This window comes from Eulemur rufifrons, chromosome 4 (assembly GCF_041146395.1).
Source record: "Eulemur rufifrons isolate Redbay chromosome 4, OSU_ERuf_1, whole genome shotgun sequence".
Lineage (NCBI taxonomy): Eukaryota > Metazoa > Chordata > Mammalia > Primates > Lemuridae > Eulemur > Eulemur rufifrons.
This window is the reverse complement of record NC_090986.1, coordinates 65515951-65532340: the sequence shown is the minus strand read 5'-3', so window position 1 is coordinate 65532340 and position 16390 is coordinate 65515951. Positions and strand designations below refer to the sequence as shown.

Here is a 16390-nt window from a genome sequence, read left to right as displayed (position 1 = left end):
AGAGAGTTTAATATACCAAGTACTTTAGTCATTTTGTTTAACAATCTAGGGATTGCTATGCAGATTTAATGAGTGTTTTTCATTCAATTGGGCAGTTTATTAATTAGTATCTTCCACCAACCAGATCTAACTACATTATGTATGTATTATATAATTATAATTATATGAGGGATAATTTGTGGTTTTTGAGTTAACCTTTCACTTTTGTATCATTTTAATATTAGGCTATTTGAAATGTTTTTATAAATCACTTTATTTTTTAGAAACACTAGTTTAGTAGGGAACTTGGGTGCAGTTTTCACTGTCACTGACATTGACAGCTGTAGAAAGAAACCTGTACCTGCTATCTGACCTTAGCCTCAGCTCTGCCTCTTCTTTTTTACCTTAAAGAAGTCATGTCACCTGTGAGGATCATAATTTCCATTCCACAGTGTTCTTGTGAAGACTAAATGACAGAAATGATAGGAACTGTTGTTCTACAAAGGCAAAGTTAGGTTTATTACCTTGCTGTAGCAAGGGAGATGCATACGAAGAAGTGGGCTTCTCAGTAGAAGGGTGTGGCCAAGTGCTTTTTATGGGATTTAGGCTTTTAGTTAAGGGCCCCAAATACTGTGTATGGTAGGTCTTGACTGCCCTTTCTCCAAAGTAACCTCCTACCTCCTCCCAAAGCCCAGACTTTCCCAACTCAGAGCAACTCCCTCGAGCATATTCTGTGATTTTGTACTTGTCTCACTTCCCCCAAGATTGTAAGTTTTGAAGAGGTGCCATTCCTTCATCATTCATCTTTGTATCCTTCCCAGACTGCTCATTGGTAAGTGCTTAATGCGACTGCTGTTGGACAAAGTCCCCCATACAGGGGTGGACATCAGAACCGAAAGTCAGGTTAGCGACTGAATAACTGTTAGGGGCCGATAATTTAAAGCCAATTTTAAAGTTCTTTCTTCCCTTAAAAGGAAAACGCAGTGGTATTCTCGTTCTTGAAACAGAATTTTAAAAAGAATCGGATCGCTGGTGTTCTGCCTAAAGCCTGCAAATAAATAGGTGCACAGTTAGGGGTGTGGCCTGGGGGACGACAGTTAACCTCGCTTTTGCTGGAGCCCCTGGCTACAGCCTCGGCGTTGTCCCACCGCAAGTAGGCGACTCCGCGGGGCGCGCGGCGCAGATGTGCCCGTCCCGCCCTCCCCGGTTGTGGGATGCGGGGCAGTTGTTTCCGTTCCCCAAGCCGCTGTGGCCGGTTTCTGGTCCTGAGAGATGCAAATGAAGTGGTGTGAAGGGTTGGGCTTTTTTTTTTGTTCCTAAAAATGCAACGAACAAAAAAAAAAGTACAACAATCCAAACCCAACCATCTTATTGCGCGTCGGCTTAACTGGGAGACTTTCTTCCCGGGTGGCTCCACCGGGGACCGCGCCGCGTCCTGTCGCCTGCGCTCCCTCCAGGGCGACCGCCTCGTCTGGGAGAATGGCGTCCGCTTCCCAGAGCCGCGGGCAGCCCCCTGGAAGGGAGAAAAGCGAGCAGCCCGGGACCCTTCCCAATTTCAGGCAGCCCTTGGGGGTGAGGCGGCTGGGAGTGGCGGCTAGAGACACCGGAAGGACCGCCGCCTCACCACCTCTGGGGAAAGGCGCGACAGGGGGGCGGGACAAAGGCGAAGCGGGCCGGGGAGGCGGAGCCTGAGGTGCAGGCGGAGGAGGGCGATGGGCGATGGGCGATGGGCGATGGGCGGGGCACGCTTGGCGCCGCGAGTCCATTTTGCAGCTGTGCCCGGCGCGTACCGTTCGGTCCCCGCGACTGGAGGACCGGCGGCTACGCGGCTTCAAGCGGGGGTTCCTCCCGCGTCACCAGAGGTCGGAGATAAGTACCCGCCGCCCGGCTCTCTTGGGGAAGGGGGGCGATCCTCGAGCCTGCTGCGAGGGTGGGGACTTGCCCAGGCCGGCAGGGACCTGCGTGGGTGGGGGGGCTGGCGAAAGCTCAGCCTGCGCTTCAGTCCCGGCGGCACAACGGAAGCTCGCGGGGCACTGTGACAGGGCGTGGGGAGGAGCGGCGTGCGGGTTGGTGCTGGCGGGCCAGGGCTGTGTATCTGGGGCAGAAAACCTGTTCTGTCCGGAGCATGCCCAGCCGCACCACCTGCGTCTTGGTGTCCCCTAGAAAAGAAAAGGCGAGTGTGATGAACCAGAGGTTAGAGCACGCCGCCACGGTCTGGCACTGAACCTGGAGAGATTGCATGGCGTCTAGCGGGGGCGCCCTAACCGAGAAGCTTCTTAGTACAAAGAGCTCTAGGCTCTCCCAGGCTCCTGCCTCTTTATCAGGACCTAACAGGCTGGCTTTATTTGTGGGGGCCGATTGATGAAATTGGGGGTCAAGACTGCGAATCCTGTGCAAATAAATGCATAACGCCGTTCTCTTCCTTTTTGCAGTAGCCTCTAGTTTGTCAGTCAAAACGTGAAAAAAAAAAAAAAAAAAAAACCCAAAACCCTGATTCTTTGCCCTGGGGATAGTAACCCCACCGAATACACCTGCTTGTAGGGGACAGAGGTAAACTATAATACTTTTCCCTATGTTATCCCCGCATTTTAAAAAAAAGCATCCAATTTCAGTAGGCCCAGGGGGACCTTTCGAAATTGAACTATATGTAGAATATAGATGTTCCCATGCACTTCTTTTCATTGGTGGTCTTTTTCTTTTCATATTTTGTCAAAACTCAGAAAAATAGAATCCATACTTGGCAATTATTTATGTAGTAATTATTTTAAATGTATTCAAGGATTTATACTGCAAAGAAGGCTTCAGCAGCACTTTTTTTTTTTTAGATTATTTTTTTTCTTCTCCTGTGCCTAGTGAATTGTCAGTCTGCTAGGGCTTGTACAACAGAGCTTGAGTTTTCTATGACTCTGGAGACTTATATAATAGACATTTTAAAAGCAGAATTTCATTTACATAGGCACTCCCTCTAGTAGAACTTGATGTAGCTGTTGATTAACTGGTTATACTTCTTTCTTAAACAGTGGGAAGATACATTTCTTCAGGCTTTCCTATCCTTCCCTAAAAATATCATTTTTTTTTTTTTGTAGCAGCTGACTTAACAGACCACCCTGGTAAGTTCTTCCATAACACCAGGCTGTTCTTTTCATTCTATACATTTATGATAAGTTATCTGGCCGTACTTCTGCCACAGCTTTTGTTCAGATGTGCCCATTTTCATGAAAGTGCGTTGTACCTGCTATCCTATGTAATATTTGTTTTGCCTTCCCTTGAAATCACAGTTCAAGAGAGTCCAACTCTCTTTGGGATCTTTCTTGGTTAATACGCATGCTCTACTGTAACAGTTTAAATGTATATTTACAGTTTTCACAGTATTTGCACACACATGTAATTAAAACACCTTTCATTTATGTAGTTTAGCAGTTTACAAAATTCTCACATATTACTTAATCTTTCCAGCAACATTATGGGGTAGGTACTTAAAAAAAATCTTTATTTTATGAACGGTAAAATTGGTGCTTGAACCTAGATATTCAGAAGCAGGTTCTGTGTTTTCCCCTTTGCTGGAGAGCCTCTTACAACCTAATTTGTAAAAATTGCAGAATTTTAGAAGGGATTTAGAGATTAAAAATCTGTAAATGATTAAACATAATGATTAATGTCTTCATTTATGAATAAGGACATTGAATTCTTGAGTCACCTTCTGCATAGTCTAAGAATTAGAAAACTCAGACTCTATCTTGCTGTGTACAAATACGTCTCCATTTGAAGTGAGGGGCATCTGTTTTTTCACTCACAAAATTGGGTGTTTGGCTAGATGGTTTCTAAGATGCTTCTAAGCCCAGTATGTTTATTTTATTTCTACCCCATAAATTTTATTACCATTTATTCCCAAAATATGTATTGGTAATGTACAGATGCATACTATTAACTGCCTTAAGCTTTTATATTTTAAACTCAGGTAGGTATGGTAACAAGTGTGTCTTGTTCTTGTTTTTTTGACTAAGCTTTATAAAAATGTGATTCTCTCGTAAGGTCAGGAACTGCATGGAGAGGTGGGCTAAAGTCAGGAACTGCATGGAGAGGTGGGCACTCTCACGCATCATTGGTTAGAGTTCATAAAGTGGAATATACCCTTTCAAGAGGGAAACTTGTCAATCTTTTCAAGAGCCTTAAGAATATCCTTACTTTTTGACCCATCAGTACACTGAGAAGGAATTGTCTAAGGAAATAATCAGAGCTGTGGACCAGGACTTTTCCGTACAAGGTGTTCATTTAAATGTTACAATATTTAAAAAAAGAAACCAAAATAAGCAATAGGAAAGCATATCCATAAGATGGACTATCATGTTTTTGAAAAACATATAATAGGGGAAATGCATGTATTAAAATAGTGAAAAAAGTAGACACAAAATTGTATTATGCTACCCCTTTTGTTAAAATATGTGTGTATGCACACACAGACATGGGATTGGAATATACCAAAATAATAGTAGTGGTTATTCCTTGCTGATGTGATTATGGGTGGCTTTTCCCCTATATTTTCTGAACGTCCCATGATAAGTACAAATTACTTTTATAATTTAGGAAAACACAAAAGCTAACTGCATGGATAACCTCTATAATTTCAGTATAGTGTCAACTTTTTTTAATGTCTTTTATTTTTTTATTGTGGTTAAGAATCTTTTCTTTAGTGTAGTAAGGACATTTAACATGAGAGTTCCCTTAAATTTTTAAGTGTACAGTACAATATTGTTAACTATAGATAGTATTGTACAGCAGATCTCTAGAACTTATTTTTATGTCCTTTTTTTAATGAGGCATTTATCATACTTTTTAGAATAACAGTATCTTTGTAAATGGTCTACATTTCTGAATTTAGGTCAGGAATTGCCTTTTGGCTTATATTTCATCTTCTTTAAATATCTTTAGATAATTGGATTATCCATTTTGTTACTCATGAATGATACTACCGTTGTCATTACCTTGACCTGGTACTCTAGCTACTAGAATTGTAGTAAAAGAGTAGAGTGCTATGCCCAACTCCAATAACAAACAGTTGACCAAATATATTAATAGGTGTCCTTTGGTATACAGAATAGTTACATTTCAGTCAAGCCTCCTATAAAGGAAGTTCCCATAATGTGAACTCTACTTTTACTTCATTTCTATTATTGATGTAGATAACCTTTCTAAGGAAAAGTTGAATTGAAAAGTTTTGCTGACAGTTTATTATGTCTCCTTGTGGTATAAGCCCCACAACTACATCCCATTTGGCAACAGCCTAGCTCCCATTTTATTATTTTATTTGTTATTTATTTTATTTTTTATTTTTTTTGAGACAGAGTCTTACTCTGTTGCCCAGGCTAGAGTGCCGTGGCCTCAGCCTAGCTCACAGCAACCTCAAAGTCCTGGGATCAACTGATCCTCCTGCCTCAGCTTCCTGAGTAGATGGGACTACAGGTACTCATCACCATGCCCAGCTAATTTTTTCTATTTTAGTAGAGAGAGATTTCACTCTTGCTCAGGCTGGTCTCTAACTCCTGACCTTAAGCGATCCTCCCATCTCGGACTCCCAGAGTGCTAGGATTACAGATGTGAGCCACAGCGCCCAGCCTAGCTCCCAATTTAAACTCTCAGAGGAACTTTTCCTTTTATCCCCTTCATATCTGCAATATTGAAATGAGCCAAGCAGTGCCAACATAGCATATATAATATAGCCAACCTAAAAACTTCTTAAGATCAAGCATAATTAACTTGCTACTTGATACATTCTGTAGGTCAGTTTTAGTTAGAATAAGATATGTGTATAATTCTACAGTGAGCGAAAAGAACTTTGTTCATACCAATTACATTTCTTTTTTTCTTTTCTTTTCTTTTTTTGAGACAGAGTCTCGCTCTGTTGCCCTGGCTAGAGTGTCGTGCCATCAGCCTAGCTCACAGCAACCTCAAACTCCTGGGCTTAGGCAATCCTGCCTCAGGCTCCTGAGTAGTTGGGACTACAGGCATGCACCACCATGCCCAGCTAATTTTTTCTATATATATTTTTAGTTGTCCAGCTAATTTCTTTCTATTTTTAGTAGAGACGAGGTCTCGCTCTTGCTCAGGCTGATCTCGAACTCCTGACCTTGAGCAATCCACCCGCCTCGTCCTCCCAGAGTGCTAGGATTACAGGCGTGAGCCACTGCGCCCGACTTCCTTTTTCTTTTCTTTTTCTGTTTAAAATAGAGATGGGGTCTTGCTCTGTTTTCCAGGCTGGTCTTGAACTTCTGGGCTGATTGTCCCATCTCAGCCTCTGGAGTAGCTGGGTCTAAAGGCATGTGCCACCACAGTTGGCTTCAATTACTTTTTTTTTTAGACAGAGTCTCACTCTGTTGTACAGGCTAGAGTACAGAGACATCATTATAGCTGACTGCAACCTCAAACTCCTGGGCTCAAGCGATCCTCCTGCCTCAGCCTCCTGAATAGCTGGAACTATAGGTGGGTGCCACATGCTCAGCTAATTTTTCTATTTTTTATAGAGACAGGGTCTTGCTCTGTTGTTCAGGCTGGTCTTGAACTCCTGGTCTTTAGCAATCCTCCCACCTCAGCCTCCCAAAGTGTTAGGATTACAGGTGGGAACCATTTACTGTGCCCGGCCTCTAATTACATTTCTAATAAATATCTCATAATGCCTATTTGCCCTTGACACATTATTAGATACTGTGTAAATAATCTCACTTATCTAGATACTATGTAAATAATCTCACTTATCTAGATAAACCTATCTACTGAATGTGAAGCTTTGACAGTACTTTCTGAAAGCAGAAAATTAACTTAAAATACAAAGTTAGATGATAAAAGCTTTTTAATAGCTACCAACCCATTGGAGACAATAACTGAATAGGTAAATGTTTGCCAAGTAAATGGTTGTAAAAGAAGACATTTTGTTTTAGGGATAAAAATTTTTCACCTTCATTTAAACCCATTTACATTTACTTGAGAGAACCAGACATTTTTGGTTCATAAAACCTTTTCAAAAGTCAGTGATTCCAACTTATTTAACTCTTAACAGTTAATTCTTACTCTTAACTCAAATTCTTAACAGGTTAAGATAAATATCTGTGTCTGGTTGGTACCAGACTAGAAATAAGTTAGTATGTATGTATGTTTACCTCAAATTCAAACACTCATTTTATTCAAATTGATTTCATCTGGGTGGGAGAGACTGGGATTCAATACTACTTGGGGCCTACCTAGATTTCTCAGTAGTCATGTAAATGGGATAGGGATATCTGATCTAGCTAATATCCTAAAACCCTACTGATTTAATCATGAATTACAGAATAATATCTTGGGTGATTATCAAGTGACACAGGAAAAAGAAAAAAGGGAAAGTAAAGTAAAGAGAAGGGTGGGGGGATAAGGACACAATGAGAGGAAATCAAGAGTGTACTCATTGAAACAGTATAGGGAAGACGAGTTAAAAGAAAAACAGGAATGAGTCAAGGCTAAGTAGTGGTACAGAGAAGAGAGGGAAGGAAAGGAAATAAAATAGTTTTTCTGAGTGGTCTGAACTATAAGGTAATGACCTGGTTTTTATATTTTTGAGAATGTCATCTTAGTCCAACAAGCCTTTGTGAACATTCTGAATAAGTGAGCTTTCCAAGTTGGTGGACTTTCTGTCTTAGCTCTATTTTGCCCTACCTATCAGGAACCCTGCAAGAAATTTCTTGGAGAGAGTTTTAACTCATTCTAAGTTAGTGCCAGAAAAGGTTTAGTTACTTATTATCTTTTTTTTTTTTTTGAGACAGAGTCTCACTCTGTTGCCCAGGCTAGAGTGAGTGCCGTGGCATCAGCCTAGCTCACAGCAACCTCAAACTCCTGGGCTTAAGCGATCCTACTGCCTCAGCCTCCCGAGTAGCTGGGACTACAGGCATGTGCCACCATGCCCGGCTAATTTTTTCTATATATATATATACATATATATATACATATATATATATATTTTAGTTGGCCAGATAATTTCTTTCTATTTTTAGTAGAGACGGGGTCTCGCTCTTGCTCAGGCTGTTCTCGAACTCCTGACCTTGAGAGATCCACCTGCCTCGGCCTCCCAGAGTGCTAGGATTACAGGTGTGAGCCACCGCGCCCGGCCTACTTATTGTCTTACATGGACACATAGATAACTTTTATATTGTTTGCAAGAGCCACATAACAATTTGGTATTTTAGATACTATAAGCAATATATTTAATACTCCATTTTTGAGATTATATCTGGGATCTTGTCCCCTCTTTTTCCTGTTTTGATTATTTAAGTCACGGAATAGTCTCTAAAAGCCATAATAACATATTGATAGAGTATTTAAAATAAGAACTTTATAAGTAATCTTCATATATTATACCTTTCAAAAACAGTTGTACAAATGAGGAGAGAAACTATAATACTTATAAGTGATTTGTCAAAGGTCATAGACTGAGAGCCAGACAGGTATGTCAGTCTTCTCACAGGCCTGGATCCAGAGACTTCCAGTAATACATTTTTTAATTTTATAAAAGATAAACAGAACCATAGCAGATTAAGCTTCTTGTGGAGCTTATACTTAGCAGATGTTTGTAAGGTTTTATCTTTTTTTTGAGACAGGGTCTTGCTCTGTCACCCTGGGTGGAGTACAGGGGCATCATTAGCTCACTGCAACCTCAAACTCCTGGGCTTAGGCAGTCTTCCTGCCTCAGTCTCCTGAGTAGCTGGGACTGCAGGCACATGCCACCATGCCTAGCCAATTTTTTTTTTTTGAGACAGAATCTCACTCTGTTGCCCGGGCTAGAGTGCTGTGGTGTCAGCCTAGCTCACAGCAACCTCAAACTCCTGGGCTCAAGTGATCCTTCTGCCTCAGCCTCCCTAGTAGCTGGGACTACAGGCATTCGCTACCATGCCTGGCTCATTTTTCTATATATATTTTTAGCTGTCCATATAATTTCTTTCTATTTTTAGTAGAGAACTCCTGAGCTCAAACCATCCACCCGCCTTGGCCTCCCAGAGTGCTAGGATTACAGGTGTGAGCCACCGTGCCCAGCCCCAATTTTTAAAAATTTTTTGTAGAGACGGAGGTCTCGCCATTGCCCAGGCTGGTCTCAACTCCTGGCTTTAAGCGATCTTCCCGCCTTGGCCTTCCAAAGTGCTGTAATTACAGATGTGAGCCACCATGCCTGGCCCTGAGGTTTTACTTTTTAGACTCAATATAGTTTTCTTATAATTGGGCTGTTTCTTTTGTTTTTTTCCCTTTTTATTGTGAAAAATTTTAAACATAAAAGAAAATTCAGAAGAATATTATAATAAATATCCTTACATCCTCTACCTAGATTTGGTAGTCGTTAACTAGATCCTTAGTTTCAAGAAAGCATTTATTAGTTAATCTTATACTAAAATTCCTGGAATATAGTACACTATTTGAAAATAAGATTAACTAGCATGCTGAGAGGAATTTTTTTTTTTAAAAAAATGAGCTATTATAGGCATTGTTTCAAGGGAAGATTGGTGGCTTTCAGTTTACTATAAGTTTAGCATAATTTAGTGTATCTGTGAAGTGACAAATGCACAGTTGCACACCACCACCGATTTGTTTTTCAAGAAATTGTCACGCTATCTACAAACAAGAAAGACTACAAAAAGTGCTTTATCAGTCCTACCCTTGAATGGGTATACAGCAACAACAGCTTCTACAAAGAGAAATATAACACAACCACTAAATAATAAAAATGGAAAAGCCAGTATGTACAAAGGAAAGGAGTCATAAAATAGGAAAAAAAAATTTATTTTGTATGTATTAGATTTCTCCCTCTTAGAATTCCTTTATTTTTAAAAGATCATTCCAAAATGATTATACGGCAAAAGGTGCTTACTCAATTAATTCTTCTTTTTTTTTTTTGAGACAGAGTCTCACGCTATTGCCCGGGCTAGAGTGCTGTGGTGTCAACCTAGCTCACAGCAACCTCAAACTCCTGGGCTCAAGTGATCCTTCTGCCTTAGCCTCCCGAGTAGCTGGGACTACAGGCATGCACCACCATGCCCGGCTAATTTTTTCTATATATTTTTAGTTACGCAGCTAATTTCCTTCTATTTTTAGTAGAGATGGGGTCTCGCTCTTGCTCAGGCTGGTCTCAAACTCCCGACCTCAAACAATCCACCTGCCTTGGTCTCCCAGAGTGTTAGGTCAATTCATTCTTAAACAAAAATTAATTCTCTCCTTGTAAAATCTATTAGTTAAAAGAAACTTTTCTATTAAGTCTAAATTCCATTGGCCCTTAGCAACATACAGTTGTCTGAAATGTCACTCATGATTTTTTTTTTCACTTCCCATTAGGGAACAAAAAGAAAAGCCAATATGTTAATGCTCTGTATCTTAAAGATTTGACCCAAATTTCTATGCTGCTTTGAGGCATCTTTGAATTCAGGAATTTAAAGACAGTACCTAAATACAGGTAACTCGATAGCAAAAGTAGAACTATACACCAAAAAGGAAATTTTATCATATGCAAACTTAAAAGTGTATTAAAAATGTAAATATAGTAGGAGAACAAAGTTGACTTTTTTTCAGAGAAGTGGTAGACAACTGATGTATATTTAGCTATTTTAATTGTTGGTATAAAACACTTGAGAAATTTTTAATTGGTGGGAAAATAGATTTTTGTGCTTCAAAATGTAGATTTTTTTGCTATTCACAAACATTCAAAGGAAATGAATCTTGGAAAACTTGTATGCCTTTATATACTTAATTTTACACTGGTTAAGTTGGAATTTAAACCGTGAGCAATAACTTTGTTTACATGAAGTTTTTTGGCTTGTATATTGGGGGGAAAAACTAGCCCAAAAAAGAGGTGGAGGGGATGTGTACTTTAGTTTATGTCAAAGGAGTAAGCTCTGTTGATTTCTTCAGATTTTATGTGTTAGCCACACTTTAAGAAAAGATTCTATAAGTTCCTTTACTGTAAAAAGCACCCTTTATTTATGAGACTAAAAATCTTAGTTATTATATATTTTCCATTAAAACTTTTGAGGCAACATAGAAGCCTGCCGTGGTTTCTTGGATCAGGTACATCAGTAGAGTCAGCTGTGGAAGTGGTCACAGTTTTGTCCTAGAGAAAGTTTTGAGTATAAAGAGAAGGCGTAAAGTTAAGGGAGGAAAAGAAAATAGTATTTAGCTTTTAAAGTGAATGAAAATACAGACTCCTTAAATTATAAACCAAAATTGGTAAGCTTTATCAGTAAAAATGGAACAAGAAGAGGATCTATTGGAATTTTGATGCAAATTTTTTGAAAAAGAAACTTTCCAAGTATTTTGTTTTCCTCTGGTTCATTGTAAGAGCTGTAAGTTGATCATGGCCTTGGAATGACTGTTTATTATTTCTAAATTTTCCTGTGTGTGACATTTTCTTTTCACTTTTGATCATACTTGATTGCCTTAAAATTCTTCTTGGCCCCTATTGCAGTATCCTTCTCAATTTTCCTCAAAGTTTCTCTTTGCCTTGGGTGCCCTTTTCCTCATCATCTCAACCACTTGGTGTATCTTTTGTTTTCCTCTTATGTACTTGGTATGCTTGGATAGGATTCTCTGGAAATAGTAACCTTATAAGGATAAGTAAATTAGGTTTATTTTATTGACTGCTGCCCTCACCACTTTCCTGTTTCTATTGCCTACTCAAAAATCTGGCCTTTGTGTACAATTCTTAGGTGAAAGATGAGAGAGTAATGGAGGTGATAAAATGTGGAACAGGAGGAGGGTTGGAGGATCATCAAAAGTTTATCTCTTTTGTTCTAAAGGGTCAGAATGTTTTATAGCTGTGTGGCAACCTCTCCGCACACTAACCTTAGTCTTTGTGGCCATTCTCTTCCCCATGCTTTTCAAAGGTTATATGATTTCTCATATCAAAAAGATGTTTCAGAAAAATTAGCTAATTATACATTTTTCATTATGACACTAGAGACCGAATAAGCTATACTTTAATTCTACATATATATTATTATAAATATATATTATCTTACAACCTCATATAAAACCATGAACTAATTAGCCCTGCAAGCTCAGCTTAGCTTATCTTTCATTTTATTTATTTATTTTTTAGACACAGAATCTTGCTCTGATGCCCAGGCTCTTGGGCTCAAGCAGTCTTCCCACCTCAGCCTCCCGAGTAGCTGGGATTATAGGCATGAACTACTGCGCCTGGTTCTCAGCTTATTCTTTAAATGCTTTTTACCTTGTAGATGTAGCTCCAATTATGTATGACTGTTGAAATTACTGTTAAAAAATTACTTATTTTTTATTATAAGATGATCTACAAATTATTAGGTCCTATTTTATTTATTACTTTGGTGGTAATGTGATATATATGTGTATTTGTGTGCGTATGTATCCCTGAGTAAACGAAATGTAGAAATATGTAGCACTGTTTTTGGTTTTAGAACTTTAGGGATAAACGTACATTTTAAAATAATATACTTGCATTGAGAAATGGTATTCTCTAGATAAGGGATCTCAAATATTTTGGTCTTAGGACACGTTTATACTCTTAAAAATTGAGGAACCCCAGAGCAGTTATGTGTGTACTGTCTATAGATATTTACTGATTAGAAAACTGAGAATTTTAAAGGTATATTAATTCATTTAAAATAACAATGATAAACCTGTTACATGTTAACAAATAATTTAGGAAAAAGAAGTTTTTTAAAACAAAATTATGAGAAGTGTGGCATTGCTTTATCTATTTATAGATCTCTTTAATGAATGGTTAATCGATAGAAGACAGCTGGAGTCTTTTGTCTGCTTCTGCATTTGACCTGTTGCAATAATTATTTTGATTGAAATATACAAAGTAGGCCGGGAGCAGTGGCTCACACCTGTAGTCTCAGCATTTTGGAAAGTTGAGGTGGGAGGATTGCTCAAGGCCAGGAGTTTGAGACCAGCCTGGGCAATGTAGTGAGACCCCATCTCTACAAAAAGTAAGAAAAATTACCCTGGTGTGGTGGTTCATGCCTGTAGTCCTAGCTACTTGGGAAGCTGAGGCAGGAGGAGCACTTGAGCCCAGGAATTTGAGGCTGCATTGAGCTATGATCACGCCACTGCACTCCAGTCAGGGCAACAGAGCAAGACCCTGTCTCTTAAAAAAAAAGAAATACACACAAACACACATGGAAAAACCTAGCTTTCCATAGATGCGTAGTTGGTAAAAGGAGGACTATTTTAATAGCCTTTTCAGATAATCGTGGATCTTCTTTGATACTATCTCAAAACTCAGCAAGTATTATGTTTCTTTGTTGGAGTATGGAATCTGAAATCAAATTTATGAACCTATTGGTCTTTTTAGACTTCAAATGATCTTTTGCCCCTGCATGATTTATAACATTGTGCATTGGTGACTTGAAAAAATATTAGTTCATTGTGTTATGCAGATCTCCCAATATTGACATATTTCATTATATAATACTCTTTCCCCTCAGGAAAACCCCATATTCATTAATATCATCACCTATCTCATCAGAAAAGCCTTTAATTAATTAATGGGAAGCTGTCAGTCTCAGAAATGGCAAATATGTTGTCCAAAATTCTAATTTTCACTTAAAACCTAACTTTTTGTTGGAAAGAAATACTATCATTTGTTTTCCTTGAAGTAACAAGCTCATTTTGTTCATTTTTAAGAAAGTGTCTGTCAGATACCTAAGTCTGAAAAGCCATAGTTTGTCACTGGTTCTTTCAAGTAAATATGATATTCCATGAAAAAAGCAGCTGGTTCAGCTTGCAACTCAATCACATAAGTGCTTTTTCTCCAGACAACATCTGCTGGTATATAGCAGAAGTGCTTTGTGTGTACTTCCTATTTTGTCACACAAAATATTAAAAAGATGTATACTCAAGGATCAAGATTTAATAAAATGAATAACTTTACTGCTTCACCAAGAACATCCTTAAATGGAACTCCCCCCGCTCATCCTTACCCCACTTAGAATGTGTGGTGGTAAAAACACAGTGACTAGTGGTACGATTTAGTGCGCCTTACTGCCTTGCTTGATTCCTGCTAAGGCTCTAGAAGCATCTACCCACCTTCACTTTTACACCATTGGCACAAATGTCAACATGGTGCAAAAATTAAACATCTTGAAACTATGAAAATAGTTTTGACCTCTCAGATGCCCTGAAAGAAGGACATCCAGGTTTCTGCCCATCATATTATGAGAATTGATGGTCAAGATGATTCTGATTGTTGTTCTCATGGTTTAAAAACGAAAAAACTCATTTAATTCTCTAAGAAAGTGAATTGCAGCTCTCTCATCTTGTGCTTTCACTTATGATTTAAAAAATTATAATCTTGCTTTTGAAATAGAAAACATGCCAATTCCTAATAAAAGTCTGCATGAGAGTACATGCTTAGATTTATATTTCTGTGCTTCTTTCTTTTAAATAGCATACCATTTTAGATTTGTGGGCCCAAAGTAAAGAGCTCATTCTATTACAGACACTGAATAGCTTTGTTTCTGACAGCTAGTAGTCAGCTCTCTGTGTTAAAACAATCAGTTGGGCCCTGCTGGCTCAACTTGCAGTTGTCCTAGTCCTAACCCTGTCTCAGCCAAAGACTGTTGTTGGAAAGCCCACACAAAGGCCTTGTGTACAGGGTGCCCTACTATTAAGGAGTGTGTTCTAGTCCCAGTGGATTAAATCTGCTTTGGTGTACATTCTCTTCCCAAATTTTTCACTTATTTCCTTTGTTTTGCTGGTTATTTCAGTGAAAGATCATTTTAATGTGAGGATAGTTTCTTTTTTTTGAGACAGAGTCTCACTCTGTCACCCTGGCTAGAGTGGTGCAGTAGTGTCATTATAGTTCACTGCAACCTCAAACTCCTGGGCTCAAGTGATCCTCTTGCCTCAGCTTCCCAAGTAGCTGGGACTACAGGCAGGCGCCACGATGCCTAACTTTTCTACTTTTAGTAGAGATGGGTCTTGCTCTTGCTCAGACTGGTCTCAAACTCCTGAGCTCAGGCAAGCTCAAGCAGTCCTCCTGCCTTGGCCTCCCAGAGTGCTAGGATTACAGGCATGAGCCAACTTGCCTGGCCAACATAGTTTCTTCTAATTATTATATAGTCCTAGTGGAGGGGATTATTTGAGTAAAATAAAATGTTTTTTTTTTTTTCCCCCTCTATGGTAGGATGTGATGGAGCTGCTTGAAGAAGATCTCACTTGTCCTATTTGTTGCAGTCTGTTTGATGATCCTCGAGTTTTGCCTTGCTCACACAACTTCTGCAAAAAATGCTTAGAAGGTATATTAGAGGGGAATGTGCGGAATTCATTGTGGAGACCATCTCCATTCAAGTGCCCCACATGCCGTAAGGAAACTTCAGCTGCTGGAGTTAACAGCCTGCAGGTTAATTACTCCCTGAAGGGTATTGTGGAAAAGTATAACAAGATCAAGATCTCTCCCAAAATGCCAGTATGCAAAGGACACTTGGGGCAGCCTCTCAACATTTTCTGCTTGACTGATATGCAGCTGATTTGTGGGATCTGTGCTACTTGTGGTGACCACACCAAGCATGTCTTCTGTTCTATTGAAGAGGCCTATGCTCAGGAAAGGGATGCCTTTGAGTCCCTCTTCCAGAGCTTTGAGACCTGGCGTCGAGGAGATGCTCTTTCTCGCTTGGATACCTTGGAAACTAGCAAGAGGAAATCCCTACAGTTACTGACTAAAGATTCAGATAAAGTGAAGGAGTTTTTTGAGAAGTTACAACATACCCTGGATCAAAAGAAGAATGAAATCCTCTCTGACTTTGAGACCATGAAACTTGCAGTTATGCAGGCATATGACCCAGAGATCAACAAACTCAACACCATCTTACAGGAGCAACGAATGGCCTTTAACATTGCTGAGGCTTTCAAAGATGTGTCAGAACCCATCATATTTCTGCAACAGATGCAGGAATTCAGGGAGAAAATCAAAGTAATCAAGGAAACTCCTTTACCTCCCTCTAATTTGCCCACAAGCCCTTTAATGAAGAACTTTGATACCAGTCAGTGGGAGGACATAAAACTAGTAGATGTGGATAAACTTTCTTTGCCGCAAGACACTGGCACATTCATTAGCAAGATGCCCTGGAGCTTTTACCAGTCATTTTTGGTAGTCCTTCTGCTGGGCTTTGTCATTTTCTTTGGTCCTACCATATTCCTAGAATGGTCTTTCTTTGATGAATTGGCAACTTGGAAAGACTATCTTTCAAACTTCGGTTCCTATCTGACGAAATCAGCTGATTTTGTAGAACAATCAGTCCTTTACTGGGAACAGGTGACAGATGGGTTTTTCATTTTCAGTGAAAGATTCAAGAATTTTACTTTGGTGGTGCTGAATAATGTGGCAGAATTTGTGTGCAAATATAAACTATTATAAAATCTCTTT

The 16390-nt window shown here is 39.3% G+C and overlaps 1 protein-coding gene across 1 annotated transcript in view; it reads left to right on the top strand.

Moving 5' to 3' along the window:
- The window catches only part of TRIM13 (tripartite motif containing 13), a 47299-nt gene extending 30918 nt beyond the window's left edge, over positions 1–16381 (top strand). Inside the window, exon 3 of the mRNA XM_069467267.1 lies at positions 15152–16381. Coding sequence (XP_069323368.1) covers positions 15158–16381 — 1224 coding nt within the window. The 5' untranslated portion in view covers positions 15152–15157. The remainder of the gene's footprint in view (positions 1–15151) is intronic.
- The last annotated feature ends 9 nt before the right edge of the window (positions 16382–16390 follow it).